Source organism: Hydractinia symbiolongicarpus, chromosome 9 (assembly GCF_029227915.1).
Source record: "Hydractinia symbiolongicarpus strain clone_291-10 chromosome 9, HSymV2.1, whole genome shotgun sequence".
Lineage (NCBI taxonomy): Eukaryota > Metazoa > Cnidaria > Hydrozoa > Anthoathecata > Hydractiniidae > Hydractinia > Hydractinia symbiolongicarpus.
This window is the reverse complement of record NC_079883.1, coordinates 13,597,488-13,614,699: the sequence shown is the minus strand read 5'-3', so window position 1 is coordinate 13,614,699 and position 17,212 is coordinate 13,597,488. Positions and strand designations below refer to the sequence as shown.

General features: G+C 31.8%; 1 protein-coding gene and 2 non-coding genes across 3 annotated transcripts; all 3 read left to right on the top strand.

Moving 5' to 3' along the window:
- The first annotated feature begins 3,227 nt into the window (after positions 1-3,227).
- LOC130656799 (uncharacterized) lies at positions 3,228-8,034 on the top strand. Its single transcript, XM_057459727.1, has 3 exons — positions 3,228-3,776; positions 4,732-4,777; positions 7,026-8,034. The coding sequence occupies exons 1-3, from the start codon at positions 3,468-3,470 to the stop codon at positions 7,457-7,459; spliced, it is 789 nt and encodes a 262-aa protein (XP_057315710.1). The 5' UTR covers positions 3,228-3,467; the 3' UTR covers positions 7,460-8,034.
- Positions 8,035-14,095: 6,061 nt separating this feature from the next.
- On the top strand, positions 14,096-14,178 carry Trnal-uaa (transfer RNA leucine (anticodon UAA)). The gene has a single exon. It is a non-coding gene; the product is annotated as a tRNA-Leu (tRNA).
- A 1,275-nt stretch (positions 14,179-15,453) lies between these two features.
- Positions 15,454-15,536, top strand: Trnal-uaa (transfer RNA leucine (anticodon UAA)). The gene has a single exon. It is a non-coding gene; the product is annotated as a tRNA-Leu (tRNA).
- Positions 15,537-17,212: the final 1,676 nt, after the last annotated feature.

The following is a 17,212-nucleotide window of genomic DNA, read 5'->3' as shown; positions in this document are numbered from 1 at the left end:
AATTATTTTTTTTTTGTACATGTTTACCGTTTAAACACCCCTCTCATAAAAACGCCCATCTCATAAAAACGCCCATCTCGTATTACCAGCCGTGTTTCTCGGTGTCTTCTTTACAAGCATCACTTTGAAATAATTACCTTTTGGTTCTATCTTTGTTTTATTTTAGTAAATCAAAGGGACGCTTATTGGAAGTTTGTGGAAACTGAAACACCCCTAAACAGCTTTCTGCTCTTGTTGAAGCAGTTCGTTATTATTTCATTGCAGAGAAAATTAAATATTACCATTGACGCTATGAGACATGATATATACACCGTAAATGATTGATTAAGCCACCGGGGGCTTATTTGTCAAAGAGAGTTTTAGAGAAGGAGGCTTATTGGGGAAGTTGGGAAGGTAAACGGGAATATCATTATCACCTTCTTCGTCCTAGTTAACCATTGTCTCTAAGAGAGCCACATCAATCATTTTCTTGGCATCTGGGAGAAATAGGTTGTCTTCCATCTCGCTTACCAGAAAAGCACCCTAATATTGAAATTACTGTGAGTTCGAATGGGGGAATATTCCGAAGTGGGGATTATTTGTCACAATGTTTTTAGAGAAAGGGGTTTATTCGGGAGAGGGAGGGGGAGGGGAGGGGTTTAATCCATCATTTACGGTAGCTGTTATCTGTTATTATATCTTTTTTATTATAGTTTCACAAAACTTAGATAATTTCAATAACCGCCGATCCTGATTTACCGCCCCTCATTAGTAAGTGCTCACTCTAGAAATCAAAATTTCGAATAAATGCCTTGGACGCTACATCGAGAATTTAGTGTACAATTCGGGAATATTTTCCTAAAAAAATCGATGAAAATTAAAAAAAAAAACAATTCTGAAAAAAAGATGGTTTCGGGTACGGTATAAGAGCCATTTTTATAATTTATGAAAGTTGAACCAGTTCGCGACACAATAACGTTTGCTTGGAAGTACTGGAAACGAGGTTGAGAAATGGACATCACACGTTCGAATTATTTCTCAGATAACGTTATCAACAAGATAAGCATTGAGACTCCTCTGGCCAATACGCATTTTCGGATTTAGCGCAACCATATTTCATGTTTCAGGCAATTGGTGCAAGTTCGACTTCGATGCCTCCGTTTTCGGTAACAACATAAAAGTACTGAAAAGAAGAGGCTCTTTTTTATGAGATTTATCTTGGCACATGGGTATTTACATTTGGGCACCAGAAATAAATCTTAAACCCCCATTTTTCGTGCCTCGTTATCATTCATCGCGAATTTCCAATAAACCTTTCATTTAGCTTGTTATGAAAAATATAATTTTTCTGCAAAACTGGGCGAAAGGGTCTTAAAATACAATGCTGATATATAACAATAAGCAAAAAAATCAAAGTAAACTGTAAATCTCTGAAAAGAGCCTCTCCATTTTAGCAATGTCTGTAGGCTTCTTTACGGAGAACGGGAAGTCAAAGTCTAACAAGATCTACTTGCGGGAAATTTAAATATGGCTGCGCTAACTCCGAAATGGAGCATAGGAGTCCAGTTCATTAGAACTTTGAGCTTGAGAATTTGTCAAAAATTAGGTCATTCGTAGATCTAGAAAAAGTTGGTGGCCTAGAATTACTGAGACATGATTATTACAAAAAGTTTGCAACCTTGTTCCCAGGACTCAGATTTTTAATATTTCGTTTAACTATAAGAAGTCTAACAAGTCCCGGGGACGAGACTGTTTTTTTTTATTTTTACTATTAATTACTCACATTGAAAACGAGTACAAGAAATCATTAGCTTTAAGAGGGTTTGAAAAAATGTTCTTTGCTGGATTGTTCTTATTTTGTGCAAAAATTCAGACACAGGTTATTCTATAAAAGCTCAGAAGCGGTAAATCATTGGTTTCAAAATGAAAGTACTGATTTGCGCCAAAAATTTGTTCTGTTTTTGTTTTAATTTTGTTGTTAATATTGTTTTAATAAAAGAAACGTGTATTACGTTGTTTACAAATAAGGAATTCCACTTTAAATATTCACTATTGCGTCAGCAGTATAAGAAGATGATCTGGTGTAGAATAATGTTTTTTGATTTGACAGATTCAACGCAGATTTCTGCATTGAAGATGATATGTTGCAGAGAATAAAAAGTTGTTTATCAAGTCCTTTGAAAGTTTTTAAAAATCTTTTTTTGTTCTCAAGTTATTTAAGATTTAAATATTTAAATCTAAGAACTTATGTCATAAGTACTTTTATAAAAAATGCTAATATCATTTGCAATGCAAGAATCCATTAAAATAATTTCTTTCAAGGTTTCAATCTTTCACTATGAATAATAATACCTTCTTTTGACAAAAGTAAACGTAAATTATTTATAGTGTTTTGGCGCGAAATTTAGCCAGGCGGCTTAACATGCGAAAACAAGTCTATTTCTATCCTACATACCCTATAAAACGACCACAATTATCTCAACCAAACATATTTTTTAGACTTAATGACGTACATTTAAGTAAATATTTACTAAATGTTCAAAATAACGTTATGATCCAAAAGCAAGACCCGATCTGGGACCTCGGAACCGTGGTACCCCCAACAACAGTGAAAATTTGTTAAATAAATGGGTTCCTATTGAAAAAGAAATCCCGGATAAATATTAACATTTTCTGATTTCTTCAAACATTATAAATTCTATTTCTATTTTATCTTTGACATTAATTTCAAATGTTACTAAGAATTTTCACTATCCATATTTATTTTTCGATCTATAATTCTCTTTTAGATGACATTTAAAAGAAGTCTCAGTAGTAGAAAATTGTAGGCAGGTTAATTAAAGATGGTAAAAATCAGTTTGTTAGACGTTCTGGATGTAATAAATTTTATAAATTTAATAAATCGCACTTATCGTTAAAACCTGAAACCGAGTGTATTTAGTTATTAAAATTGTTTCTATAAAATTATTTTTAAAAAGATGTTTTTATAATTTTTTTTTTATAAAATTCTTTTTTCTAAAATTGTTCTTGTAAAATTTTTCTTATAAAAATTTTCTTATAAAAGTGTGTTCTAACTGTTTCTCAAGTGTCATAATTTTGTAGGATTTAGTTCTGTTCTACCTTTAAAATGTTTTTTTATCATACAGTACGACTTTAAGAGGGTTTTACTTCTGAGGGGAACTCGGTCACGTTTTTACCTTGAACCAACTGTCAATATTTTTACTCAAATTTTAATGACGCAAGAGTCGATATATGTCGTTTTAAACAAACGTGAATAATTAATTCAAACCAAGAAACATAAAAACATGTTCTTAGCGTATATACCAATATCATTGGTTAGTTTGAGACACGTGATAAAGAAAAACTCTGCTTATTGGTTATATTTTGGGTGTCAATAGTTATTGTTTCTATCTCATATATGATTTTTCACACAACAACAGTAATCATTTTTGTTCAACTGTTCATTGGAGGTGTTACACACAGACAGTATGGCTTTCAAAGTTTTAACTTTAATTTTATTGCTTTTTGCTATCAAATACGTTTTCACTGAAAGTAATCTTTACTTTATACACAACGTTAACGACATCAAAAAAGGAAAAGTTACAAATCATTATAAAGAATTCACAAGAACTACTTGCTTGGTAAGATGTGGTAATGATCAAGCTTGTGACACGGCATATTTCAAACCAGAGCAGGATAATAATTCATTTGGAGAGTGTTGGTTTATTAAAGAAGGAGGTGACGATGACTTAAAGTTACCAAAAATATCAGATGGGGAAAAAGTGGAGTGGTTTGAGGTAGGAACTAATTATAAATAATTGATATAATAATTTAACCCCATTCGTACCCAGGAAGGCGATCTCGGAGGGAGAACTAAAAAATCCCCCTCTTCTTTCTCCTAATTTTTTAATAACTTATGAAGCGTACTGCGATTGAAATTTGGTGACTTTTCGTCATTTTTAGCAAGCCTTAGTTCTACATAAGAGTTGACGTCTGCTGGACAGTAACTTATTGTTTATTAAATACTCGGATAAAAACTGAATGTCCTTACCAAAAATTTGCAAAGCTGTCTTTTGATGAGTTTATTAAGTTGCCCATCTAGCAGTCATCTTTACGAGTTATTCTCATTCTAAAATTTATGTTTCACAGTTTTACCCTTTTCTTGTTCGGAATTTTAAGCCGCTGTCATCTTAAAGCTCCTAAAAAAACTGGCCTAGATAAAATAAAAATGAGAAATTTTTAAATGTGTTTAAGTTAGTGAGGGAAATACTTCGACTTTTTAACTCTCTATTGTATCCTTTTTAAACTTGTTCCCAATTTTTTCTCTTTTAAACAACTGAACAGTAATTAATGCTTAAAGGAAGAAATAGATGGCCTGGGTACGAAGTTTGTATATTTGAAATATACGTTGTTTGAAAGAAGAAATTGTATGAAACAGCAAGAATAATTTAAAGTCAGAAACATGTTTTAAAAATATTCTAGATAATACAAAGCTAAAATTACTAACAACAAGGTATGTTTGTGTTTGTACTCCTCTTGTTAAAAATACAAACATACTGAGGCTTTTCTATGCTCAGAGTTCTTCGAAAAAGGCTTATGTCAACCTCGTCCCCAGGATAATGTGTCCCCTGAGCCGTTATTACGAAAACAATTTAATTAGCAGTCAGAAGCCCTGGAAACCAGGTAGGCATTATGTAATGAAAGCTGACATTTTTAATTATTATAACAGAGCAGTAACGTTTTTGTTTCTAGAATGTATCCTCTTGTGGGACTAAGAAGAAAAACACGTGCTCTGAGGGTATGATTTTTTTGTACTCATAGTTTATTCATGTTTATTTTAATTTATTTCAATTATACAGCTTTTATTTTGTATTCATGTTAGTCAACATGTACAATTAACTAATTCAGGTTTGGACCTGAATAGTCCATTCACATTTTCCCAGTGAAAGTTAAAAGTTTTATTAGCATCACAATACTGAACAAATAAGATTTTTAACTTTAATGTCGTTATAACTTAATTTCCAGTAACTAGTCTTAAAGTGAAAAATCCTGAGAACGAGTGTGTGAATTTCTTGCAATTATTTTATTCCGCCAAAAATTATCTCTTTCTTCTTCTGAAGTTCTTATTTTCGTGATGAACACATTTTTCTATGAATTTTTTGAAAGGTGCATGGTAAAAGAGACACAAACATAAAATACACCACACACGATAGCACAAGTTAAGTTATCATACCCTCCTAATCATGCATATTTTAGTTGAGAAACAAGATAACTGCTGTATATTATTCTTTAAAAACGCTCATGCGCGTTTTAAACTGAGTGGATGAAAAATGCATATATATTGTTTCCTCATCGGTAATCTTTACTAAAAAAAGTTATAAGCGCTTATTTGAGCAGTAGTTCGATCGAGGCAGCTGTAAATAATTTATTTCTAAAATGAGGTGTCTTACGAGAAGTGCGGATGATACTGTTTTGTACCTGTTGCTTTAAAACAAAGGGCGTAGTCGCTTACCTGTTGACCTATATTATTTTAACTTCCATATGTTGGTAAGTTCTCACAACACTCCAAACTTAAACTAGGCCTTAAATATATTGTAAACCTGAAGTTAACATTGGAATCATTTTTAACTCTTTTGAAATTCAACAGTACTTCTCTTACAAAGACAAACTAACTTTATTGCTCGCTCTAATTTAGTTGATAAGTTTAAATATGCTGACGGTGATTACAGTTATATTGGCGAGACATCTAGCCACCTTAAAGCTAAAATGGAGAAGGGATAGTGATCTTTAAACATCTTTATCCTAACCAGTCATGTTCTTCAGCTTAAAATAATAATAGTTCTTAAAAAGTAGATAACGCTAAAAACAAATGTAATTTAAAAATTGAAGTAGCCCTTCATATCCAATAAAAAAAAGCCTGATGTCAATATATTAAAATGCACGCTTGGCACTTTTTTGTATATTTAAGGTGCCCTTTTTGATCCTTATTTTACTGACCTTTTTTCTCTCTCTGTATTCTTTCTATGAATTTTCCTAACCCTAAGTATTTCTTAAGTTTCAAAACGTTATAACTAAGGTAAGAAAATTCTATTACTACTATAGTACGTAAAATATTCTTGGTTATCTTGAAAATTTTGCTAGGAAAATATATAGATACTTAGTTGTGAAATATAGTTATTTATTGGTTATCTCTTCAATAATAGCTGTCGTCTGTCTGTCTCTGCACGGACCTCCCGCTGAGGTAGAAACTCGTGCTACAGAAACACGAATATCAAATGCGATGTATTCTTATCCACTTTGTTGCAACGGGTAAATTTAAAGGAAGGGTTAACCCGTGAATTTTCCAGGGGCTGACGACTATATCTTATAACCGTATTCCGTCTGTCTGTCTGTCCGCGAAAGAAGCGTCCTGTCACGGAAACACGAAATGCAATATATAAAGGACGGGCGACCCCGTGGACTTTTTCACGGGTTAACGACTAGTCTATATTATAATACCCGTGTGCGTCTGTCTGTCACGCAAAATGGTAGCTTAGCTGCGCAAGTAGCAAGACGCACGCAATGCGGTATAAAAACGCTGGGCGAGCCCGTGGATTTTTCCAAGGGCCACCGACTAGTTATAGTAATTATCTAAGTAGATTTTAGATTCAGAAATCTATATATCTTTTGTTTGCGTCTAAAATATTTTTCTGGCTGACTCAAAATAATTTTTTGTTTGACTCTTCTTTAACTGCATAACACGCGAAAAAAAACTCAGTCCTATTAGCCGGAGCTGGAGCAAGTACATAAAAAAATATTCAGTTCATTGAACGGAGATCTGCTTTCAACAAAGCGAGATATGAGCAATCTGATTGCCTTGTCTGCCAGGTGATCGAATTTTACGTTTTATAAGAAATCGTTATAATTTCATTTTCACAACATATTTTTTTCTAAACAAACAGTTTGATTCGCTTTTGTTAAAAAAACAACATTATGTATAAAAATGTTAATATAGCTTTAAATATACAGTAAAAATGATTAAAACTTTTTGTTACCAAATATTCTAGCCGACGGTTGGAAATTACAAGCCACTAATGTTTGTTTTGGTGCAAAGGATGATAGCTATGGTAAGTTTACATTGAAGCATACTGGCACCATAACAAAGTTGAAACTTAAACATACGGGTGAAGTAGCTACATTGAGTTGCTGGCTTGACCGTGGCTCTCGATGGGGATGCCATTACACTGAAAAACAGATGATCCATACCGTACTCACTGACAAAAACAACACAATCATAATTCCGAATTCAAACCCGCTTTTTTTTTACCTTCTTCCTGGATATCATCGCAACTCACCATATCTTCAATTTGATAATCTGAACATACCTGCAAGAAGTGGAGATGAATTAAGGATCTGGTACCTTGAAGATTTAAGAAATGTATCTGATTCAAATAACGGAGGAAGATCATGTACAGACGTGTATGCTATGTTTTACGAATAACTTTGCAACAAAATTTCATTCACATGCAGCTTTTTCCGTTTAAAGTAACTTGGTTAGGATAAATTTATTCCCGTCTCTAAATCTAAATCTTGAGTGTAGATTTTGAGTGTTGTAAATTTGGAAATTTATCTACGTTTTATGAAGCATAACGTACAAACATAAAAAACAGAACATACGCTAAAAACGAGGTTGCGTCCATAGTAAAAATGAGTCAGAATTCCCAAGTTCTGTTCTTACTAATAAAAACAAAATAAAAAAAAGTCTCGAAAAACAAGAACAGGCAGCCTTACGGCGGATTTTGTAGTTTCATAAGGATTATTTTGTTGTTTCATAAGAATTATTTTGTAGTTTCATAAGAATTTTAAATATATACCCTACATGTGACATAAATTTTTTTTACCTTTACTTTCTCCTTGCGAGTTAACATACACCTACATATAATTCACATATTTCTATTATATATCAAAAATACCAGTTTGAGAGCAATGATTTCAAATCTCTTTCTCTCAATCAAGTAAATAGAACGTGAGATTATGTATTGCATTTTCTCGAATAAACATCTCCCTCCATCAGACTACTTACTTTAAAATTTACAACAAATCTCTTCATATACATAACAAAAACAGTCTTATATGTTAGTAAAAAATCAGTTGCAAAGAGGAATACTAAGAAGTTGAAGGTGTTATTTATTATTATATGTATTTAAATTTATGTTATTTAACGTTATGGTATTTAAATAAACATTTAATGTCATAAAATTATTAAATTTTATTATAACCCATGTGATTTATATATGTATGGATGAATCGAACCGTCATACAAAGAAAAACAAAGAAATTTTATAAACTTTAAGATTCTGCTCAATTTTGTTTAATTGAAGTCTTATTTAAATTTCTTCATCTAGTGTATTAAGAATGTTCTACCTTTGTTTTTCTTAGTAACTGGACACTGTATATAAAATGCACAATTATTTTAAAAATTTACATATGGGAAGTACAATTTAACAGAACGGTCAACTCTTTCTAAAATATTAATTTTGTGCGATGTTCTTAGCTTGTTGCCAATTTCAATATTTAATGAAACTTTGAAATCAAAATTCTTTTCTTATTCACGAAAACTTCTCCCTCAGTTTATTTCTATTATTATTATATCTTGTGATATGTTTCTTATAAAAAATGTGTGTGTATTGTGAATTGTATTTCCCAGTTTATTTAATTGTTTTTGTTGACGAAAAAAATGCAATTCTTGTATACTCCGATTTTTTTGTTAGTTCATTCTGCGTGTGAAGATATGACGTATTGGGACACACATCTGCGCTTATCATTTGAATAGTCCTCCATTGTGTAAATATTTTTTTCAAAACGTGAGAGTTTCAACCACCATACGAGCCCATAGTATTTCACAGTTGAAGGCCCTCCATTAAGAAAATTAAAGTTAAAGTGTAATATTGATCTCAGTGTTTAGGATTTTTTTAAATCATTTACAAGTCTTCTTTTCCAGTTAAATTGTTGTTTACAAAACATTTGCATTTCTTCATCAAGGCCTACATTTATTGTTTTTAACTGCGATCTCCACTTTACACGTGTTTTATTGGTTTTCAGCAAAATCTTTAATCTTGTCAACAGGCAAATATACAGCTAAAAAGGTTTTTCAGTAATGCTCCAGCACGGATGATGGGAACGTGTTAAAAAGAGGTTCAGAGTTAAATGCGAATTTTTTACCGAAACAAACTGACTTTTTGAAATTGTAACAATATGTAAAACATATTTGAGCAAAACCTGAACCAAAGGTTAACTGGAAATGTTGCGGCAAAGAACTTACTTTGTTACGATAAGGTTAATTATTTTGACAAAGATTTTTTTTCTATTTTCGATTTAAAGAACCCTCAATTTAGCGTAGATTTTCTTTAGTTTTTTTCAAAGCTCAATATATCGAGGTCCTAACGTAGCCATGAATAGGAAAGTGTCTTATGCAACCAAAAATTGACTTGAATATTTTATTAAGACCAATTATTTTAACGATGTAAATTATTTTAATGTTTTCTGAACATATATCCTTGTTAAAATTAACATGCTATCATCGTAAACTAAAATATTTTATTTATTGCTGATTTCGCTAGACACTTGTAGCCAACCTTGTTCCCAGGGCATTTTAGCTTGTTGATGAAGCTGATAGCGACGAAAAGGCCCTGGAACAGGCTGGTCACATGATCGCTTATAAATAATTTTACCCAAAAAATGATTTATGAAACAGTTCTTGCCCTGCAAAAACTTCTTTTTACCCCGAACGGGAGTTTCATGTAAACAAGAATACAGCAAATAGTGCAGTCGATATTTTGTGGAGTGAATAAAAAGACCAGCTAAAGTTTTGTATCAACTTTAAAGAGGATCGCTTAAGAAATATGGTAGAAAATATTTCATTTTAAGTTCTGCATGAAAATTTATCTTAATAATTAAATTGATACATGTAAGGTGTTTGTCTTTAACTGCAGAACTACTGGTAGTTATTTAGCTAGCGTATACAGTCCAAATTACGTGAACATCTATATTAAGCTAGTAGCCATATAAACCGATGTTGTTAAAGTCATTACCCTACTTGGATACAAAACTAAATCTTGTTAGTCAATGTTTGAATCTATTTTTATAAATATTTTGATGACAAGCTGGCTGTGTTTAACAACTTAAATATCTGTGACATTTTTAAGAACACTTTGTTGGCTAAAAACCATGCAGCTGACTTTCATCGTGACGTGTGCTGCTTATAATCCCAAAACCATTTACGCAAATCTGCAGGCAAAATAATGCACGCGGAAAGCCAGTCCATTCCAAATTTATTTCAGGCATCTTTTGAAAATGAAATTAAAATATATATTTACTAGTCGATGAGGCCTGTGGAAAATCCACTGAGGCAGTATAAAAATGAAAAAGAACCCTTATTTGAATTTTGATGACGTCAGCAACCCATCCACAAAGAAAATAATTCTGAAGCTTGTTTTCATGTTGCCTCTGTTGTGTAGAGCTTCAAGAAAATGTATATGATCATGTGCTTTTGATAAATGGTCGCAGAGATATTAGGGTTTAAAGGTTTTGTGATGACGTCATCAACCCGTGTATTCCGAAACGGATTTGGGGACACAGGTTTGGAAAACTTACCCAAATTGGTCCCAGGTGCTCCCTAGTTACCCACGCGGTGAAAAAACATTGACATCACTACCTCGTTTCCAAGTAAGTTGGCCTCAAAGTTTTAGGTGCACTGGAATGGCTTCAATGATTTAATATAGGATATTGACGTATTAACGTCGCGATGTAACGTCAGAAAATTTAACATATTAGACATGCATTTTTCGGCAACATCAAGGGAAAATGAACACATCCACTTTGCCTGTCACAGACACACAGACACACTGAGCGTATTTATAGATATAACTTGCATGTAGTGTAGATTTAGAACAAATTATACAGTACAAAAGTTTTTAACCATAATTTGACTTTCGTCACCTAAGGTCTGCATTTTTTTCCTGTCGATTTTCTAATTTTTTCCCGGCATGCACAAGAATCTATTAAAAATGGAAACATTGGAACTCATATTTATAAGTAGGTAAATATGATGAGCTTATTGATATACTCATATACTATACTAACCAGGCCCATGGAATGCACATTAAGTGAGGCACTTGAATGTAACATGTAGTGTACTTTTTTTGGCATTGCCTTTTAAATGAAGAAAGCTCTTACAAATTCTTCATATCATGAATTTTATTCGTATTTATCTATATACTTAAGGATAGACATAAGGAATGATTTTTTATCAGCTATACTTTCTAGGTTTCAGAATTTGAGTTATTTAAACCTGGACCAAACAAAAACAAACAAGTAACGTTTTTTAACAAATTAATTCTTCGAAAGCCAATGTACCATACTGAGAAAATTTAACATCAAAAGGTCCTATTTTTATTTTTGGACAGTGATCATGTTTCACCGGCATAATTTTATATATCGTACCCAAGTACAAATAGCATTTTTGGAATTATTACCCTACACGTATATAATAAACCATCTTTAACTTAACCCATTATTTATATCGTTAAATGATATTAAATTTTGTCCCTTTTACAAAATAAGATTTTGTAAAATCTCTAAATATTATTTTTCTGAAAAAGAGGGTTTCTTGTCTTGGTGGCAGTTTATATAATTAAGAACAAAATGGCAAAACTTTACATTTTAAAACTGGTAGAAATAGATTTTCTGAGAATTATCCAAAAAAGTTAGCACTACAGCCTGTCATTCTTAGTTTTGATTGTAAAAAATTAATTTTGAAAAAGTGGTGTATATATTAGAAAACTTCGTGTGCAACTAGGGAACCCAGATATTCTCATACAATTTCTAACATGTTTTCAACAAAATTACCCACCTAGAAAATAATAGCCATTGAATATGTCGTTTTTAAATATGTGGTTGAGCTAGCTAGGTACCTATATATAGTGCATAGTCCAGCTAGCTCATGAATTTTAATAGAAATAAACTTTGAAAAAATTTTTTAAAGCCTTTCACCAATATTGAGCAATCAAACTAGTAATATTCTGACAATTTTGGCTTTCATCGACAGAAAAGTTTCTTTAACGTTTTGTCTTTTTGCCCGCCACCACTAAGCCTCGCTTTAAAGGCGAGCACCAAATTTGCACCTCATTATCTTTGGAATTTCAAAAATGCCTAGTATATCTGGGCATTTTTGTATCACGTGACCAGCCTGTTCCAGAATCATTGTTGACAACTCCGTTATAACGGCTCAGGGGTCAAAAGACCCTGGGGACGCGGTTGACTTGTAGCTTATATCTTTTCTTCCTGTATGTTAATATTTAAGAGATATTTTGAACAAGAAAATAAATTTATTTGAGTAATTCTTTGCGAGTCTGAGTTTTACTTCTTTTATGACACACGCCGTATTAACTCGTATGCTTCTTAATTTTGCGAATAAAGAAAATAACTTTAAAAAGCCTGTTGTTGATTTACTTTACTCAGGTCAATGCAAAAATACAAGCAGCCGTTCTCTACATTTATAAAAAAGGTGTGATAAAAGTTCCATAAGGGAGAACATTTAATAGTTTTTTAATATTCAAAGTACAGTGTACGTATGTTATTGAATTGATGTGATGATGATGTGACATTGTTCACAAGAAAATATAATTAGGGCAGTGTAGAAAACACTGGTGCGACCGCTTATCGAACGCCACTCATTAAAATGTTAGTACAAAAGTTCATACGGTGAATAGAACACCTTAGTAATACCTTGTTAATGAAAAGATATTTAGTATATAAGCGACCTTAATGTGAAAATATATTGTACTTTAAAGCGTAGTTCACAGTGAGTGATAAATAGCGATATCCAGACAACTTGTAATTTTTGAAAATTATCGCTACTTATCGCTCATTTTAACTACATCTAGCAAAAACTACTGTCGCGCATATCAAAAAAATTGGATATGCGCAACAGGACTTTATCGCTAATTTCATTGTTTTTAAAATAGATCAAACGAAACCGCGGAATTGTATCTTGAGTTGAACGTCTTATTTTTGATGTTTATTGGTAAGTATATACGAAGCTTCCTTTTAAAATTAGTAACAAACAAACTTAACCATTTAACATTTAAATAGAAGTTTTCCTATTAAAACAATTTTCACAAATAAGAATTCAAATATGAAAAAATGTTTCCTATTTAAATAATAGTCAGAACAATGTACTTGTAAAAGTTTCTTTTTATTTAAGATTCTACATGTAGATTTTTATAAATTGATTTTTATGAAGAAAAAAAAGTTTGTATATGTATGTATATGCAAACGAAATAACGATATATCTAGTTTTTAACGTAACTTATATAAAAACAATTCCACACTGTTCATTTGAGATGAATTATATAAAGTTTTCGTAGTCACATCTTTCTCTTTGCATCAGGTAAAGCACAACTAACGTGTAGTTTAAATAGTCGTACTACCCGAACATGGATTTTATGATTATGTGTTCCATACGATATTAGAAAGGTGCTGATTGTGCGTGCAAGCTATTTAACCTAGTGCTTAGATTTTGTCTAGCTGTATTATACGATTTAATTTTTTTTTTAATTAGTCAATTTAAATTAGTTTTTTTAACTACTGTGAAAAATTGAATATAAAGAAAGAAAGAAACGAATAAAAATAAATAAATAAATAAAAGTATTTAACTGTCATTGGATGTATTTTCTTTTTCTAAAGTTTTGTTATCACTTTTCTGACTTTAGAATACTCGCATTGCAGCCAAGACAATGTTTAACACAAGATCTAACTTTTTGGGACGTCTGAAAGTTTTATTAAGTGTCTAGAACATTTTACTAACTCATTAAGGTTTAACATGCTTGACATAAATGAATTAATATTAACCACTAAATAAGATTTGTTTCAGGTTCATTAACTATGAAGCAATAGAAAAAAGATTAAAGGATCTGCATTACAGTTATAAAAATTTTGTGTTACCGCTCAGCGTCTTTTACAATAAAAAAATTGTCTGTTTGCTTAGAATCTAATAAAAACACAGCTTATCCGTAAAATAAATACTAAAAAATTGGGTTGTTATGATTAAAATATTATCTTACACTATTTGTGGCCAACCGAGATGGCCGAGTGGTTAAGGCGTTGGACTTAAGTTCCAATGGACGAATGTCCGCGTGGGTTCGAACCCCACTTTCGGTATAATAAAAGATGTTAAAAATTTTTTTTAAGAGAAGGTTTTAGGTGTTATCATTCCTGTTCCACAAATTTGTAGTAACTTTGATGTAAGTTAGTGTAAATAAATTAAACAGGCATCTTTTAATAGACTAGTTCAAATTGACTCAAATTTTGTAAACACTTTTAGTACGTCATGAGAAAAACAAAATAGCAGCATTAATTTTTTGTTTTGTTAGCACGTTTTCTGTTACGTCATCGGATTCTGGAAATTTGTCTAAAGTACCTCTATATGTAATTACTTTAGCTCTAGAGCAAATTTTTGCATTCTGTGTAAAGTTTTTGATAGTTAAATAAAATATACTTAGGATATACATTTATTATATATATTTATATAGTTTGCATGACATAATACCTATCAGATTTTCCTCGATTTTTGAGTAAAATCCCAACAAATATGGAAATCGGATTAATCACGTGTTCAAAATTTAACAAAATGATTTCCCTTACTAAAATAAAGTCCGAAGTATATTTTTAACGAAAGTTATTACAGTTTCCCGATTTTGAGGAATAGGATATTTTTTGATTTTACAAACTCTTTATTTTTCAATATTTTCCCTTCCTAGCAAGATCTCTTTTTCACTCACATTTTTTAACTGACCTTACATTTTAGAGATGTCCAAAAGTCCGTGTTATTAAGTGAGTGTTATTAAGTGTTATTAAGTGTCTAAGATATATTATAAGCTATTTAACATCCAAGAATTAATATTAACCACTAAATAAACATTACTTATTTAACGCCGTACCATGTTTTCTTTGATTGAATTTTTTTTCATCTTTTCTACGTAGGAAAGCTTTCAGTAAGCATTATTGAAGGATTATTTTGATATGACCCCTCTAATTTATCACCAGCGAAATACTTTTCATACTTTAAAATACTTGCATTGAAGCTAAGACAATCTCAATATCTTATTTTGAGACGTCTAAAAGTCTGTCTAAAAGTTGTATTAAGTGTCTAGAACATTTTACTAACTCATTAAGGTTTAACATGCTTGACATAAATGAATTAATATTAACCACTAAATGAGATTTGTTTCAGGTTCATTAACTATGATGCAACAGAAAAAAGATTAAAGGATCCGCATTACAGTTATAAAAGTTTTGTGTTACTGCTCAGCGTTTATTATAATAAAAAAATTGTCTGCTTGCTTAGAATCTAATAAAAACATAGCGAATCTGTAAATACAAATAATAAAACGTTGGTTTTTATGATTCAGATATTATGTTACACTGCTAATGTCTACCGAGTTGGCCGAGTGGTTAAGGCGTTGGACTTAAGTTCCAATGGACGAATGTCCGCGTGGGTTCGAACCCCACTTTCGGTAAAAGAAGTTGGTAAAAAAAGCTTTTAGTACTTTAATTGCAGTGACTATAAAGTAAATTGATGTAATTAAGATTAAGCAGGCATCTGTATTATTTCTGTAACTGTGACACAACTCTTTAAAAGCGGAAAGGGAAAATATTCGGCGTGACATTAATATATTTTTTATATTTCTAAATTTGTGAATTTTGGGCTTTGTAATCTAATGTGTAATTAAATTCAAAATCAAAATTCCCTTTTGGCTGATTATTTACCTGTATATGTGTTTCTGGATGGCATGAATTTCCCATATGGACGTCTTTGACAATTTGAAGTTTTTTTTTTAATATTCTGGTTACGGCACTGCAACCTCACGTTTTAGAGACGTCCAAAAGTCCATACCTCTTATAGCTGTGGATATTGGCTATTAATCGAAACAAGTATTAAAATCTCTAAGCATTTTTTATAACATTCAAGAATTAATATTAACCACTAAATAAATATAACTTCTTTAAATAACATTTTCATGTGAACGTATGTTAATAATGAAAAATCATATTCATGGTCGTTCAGCATTTTTGTTATCAAAGCGTCGGATTATTTTTGCTTTAAGAGGGTTAAAATAGGTTATAATCTGTGCTTTTATTTTTAAATGTGACAACAACTTTTCCACAAAATAAAATGCTGAGCAGTTGTTTTAGCTGCTTAGGGTAACAAGAGGCCGTTTACTGTCTGTTCATTCTAACAAAGATTGAAAGAGTTTTTTGAAAATGAGTATTATGCCTATACAGATGGGCGACACGATATTCCTGTATATATACATAGCGCTTGGATTTATGTTGACGTCAGGCTGGTACTTGTGTTTCTATATAACTAAAGCTGCACTACAATTTTTTGTAAGGCTATTATGTGGATGTACGGCATTGTTTACCTGTACTAAAATTTCTTTTTTAAGTTTGGCCAGGGACATTTTAAGAAAATTTGATACGATGGCCACAATATACGTAACTTGTATTTTTGCAGGAAATTTGTTGTGTATTACACCTGATACACTTTAATGCTGTGTGCGCTACACTAGATTATTGATATACTGCATACTAAAGAGCTGTTCATGTGTGGCACAGTTAACAATTTCTAAAAATTCACCGGACATTTAATGTCCGGTCACAGTTACTTGTGACTTAACCAGACATTTTCACACCTGGTTCCCCCGTCTAGTTAGTATGTGTGTTTTAAATCCGCAAGCATATATGAGATGCACCTGTAAAGTTTTTTTAAACCCTCTTGGTCTAATGGCTATGACAATCAGGCAAATGAGAGATGCAGGTTCAAATCCTGGACAGGGCTAGGAAAAACATAATTATCTTGCAACTACAACAACCAGGTATTCATAAGTATATGATATTATATATATTGAGTATAATAGTAATTTTTGAGCCGTAGAGGGGGCAGTTGCATACATTCATCACTTTAATTTATAGAGCCCAAAGATGCTTTGATTGTGTAATGGACCTATCACTTTTTATTAAAAAGTTTTGTGTTGATAAACCTGTCTTATTTACTAAACATGCCTTGCCGTTCCCTTGCCTTCCCAGCACTGACCGTGCCTTTGCCTACCCTTCCTATGCCTTTTCTGATGCCTGCCTACTCTGCCCTTGCCTATGCTTACCATGCTTTGCCTACCCCTGCCTTGCTGATTCC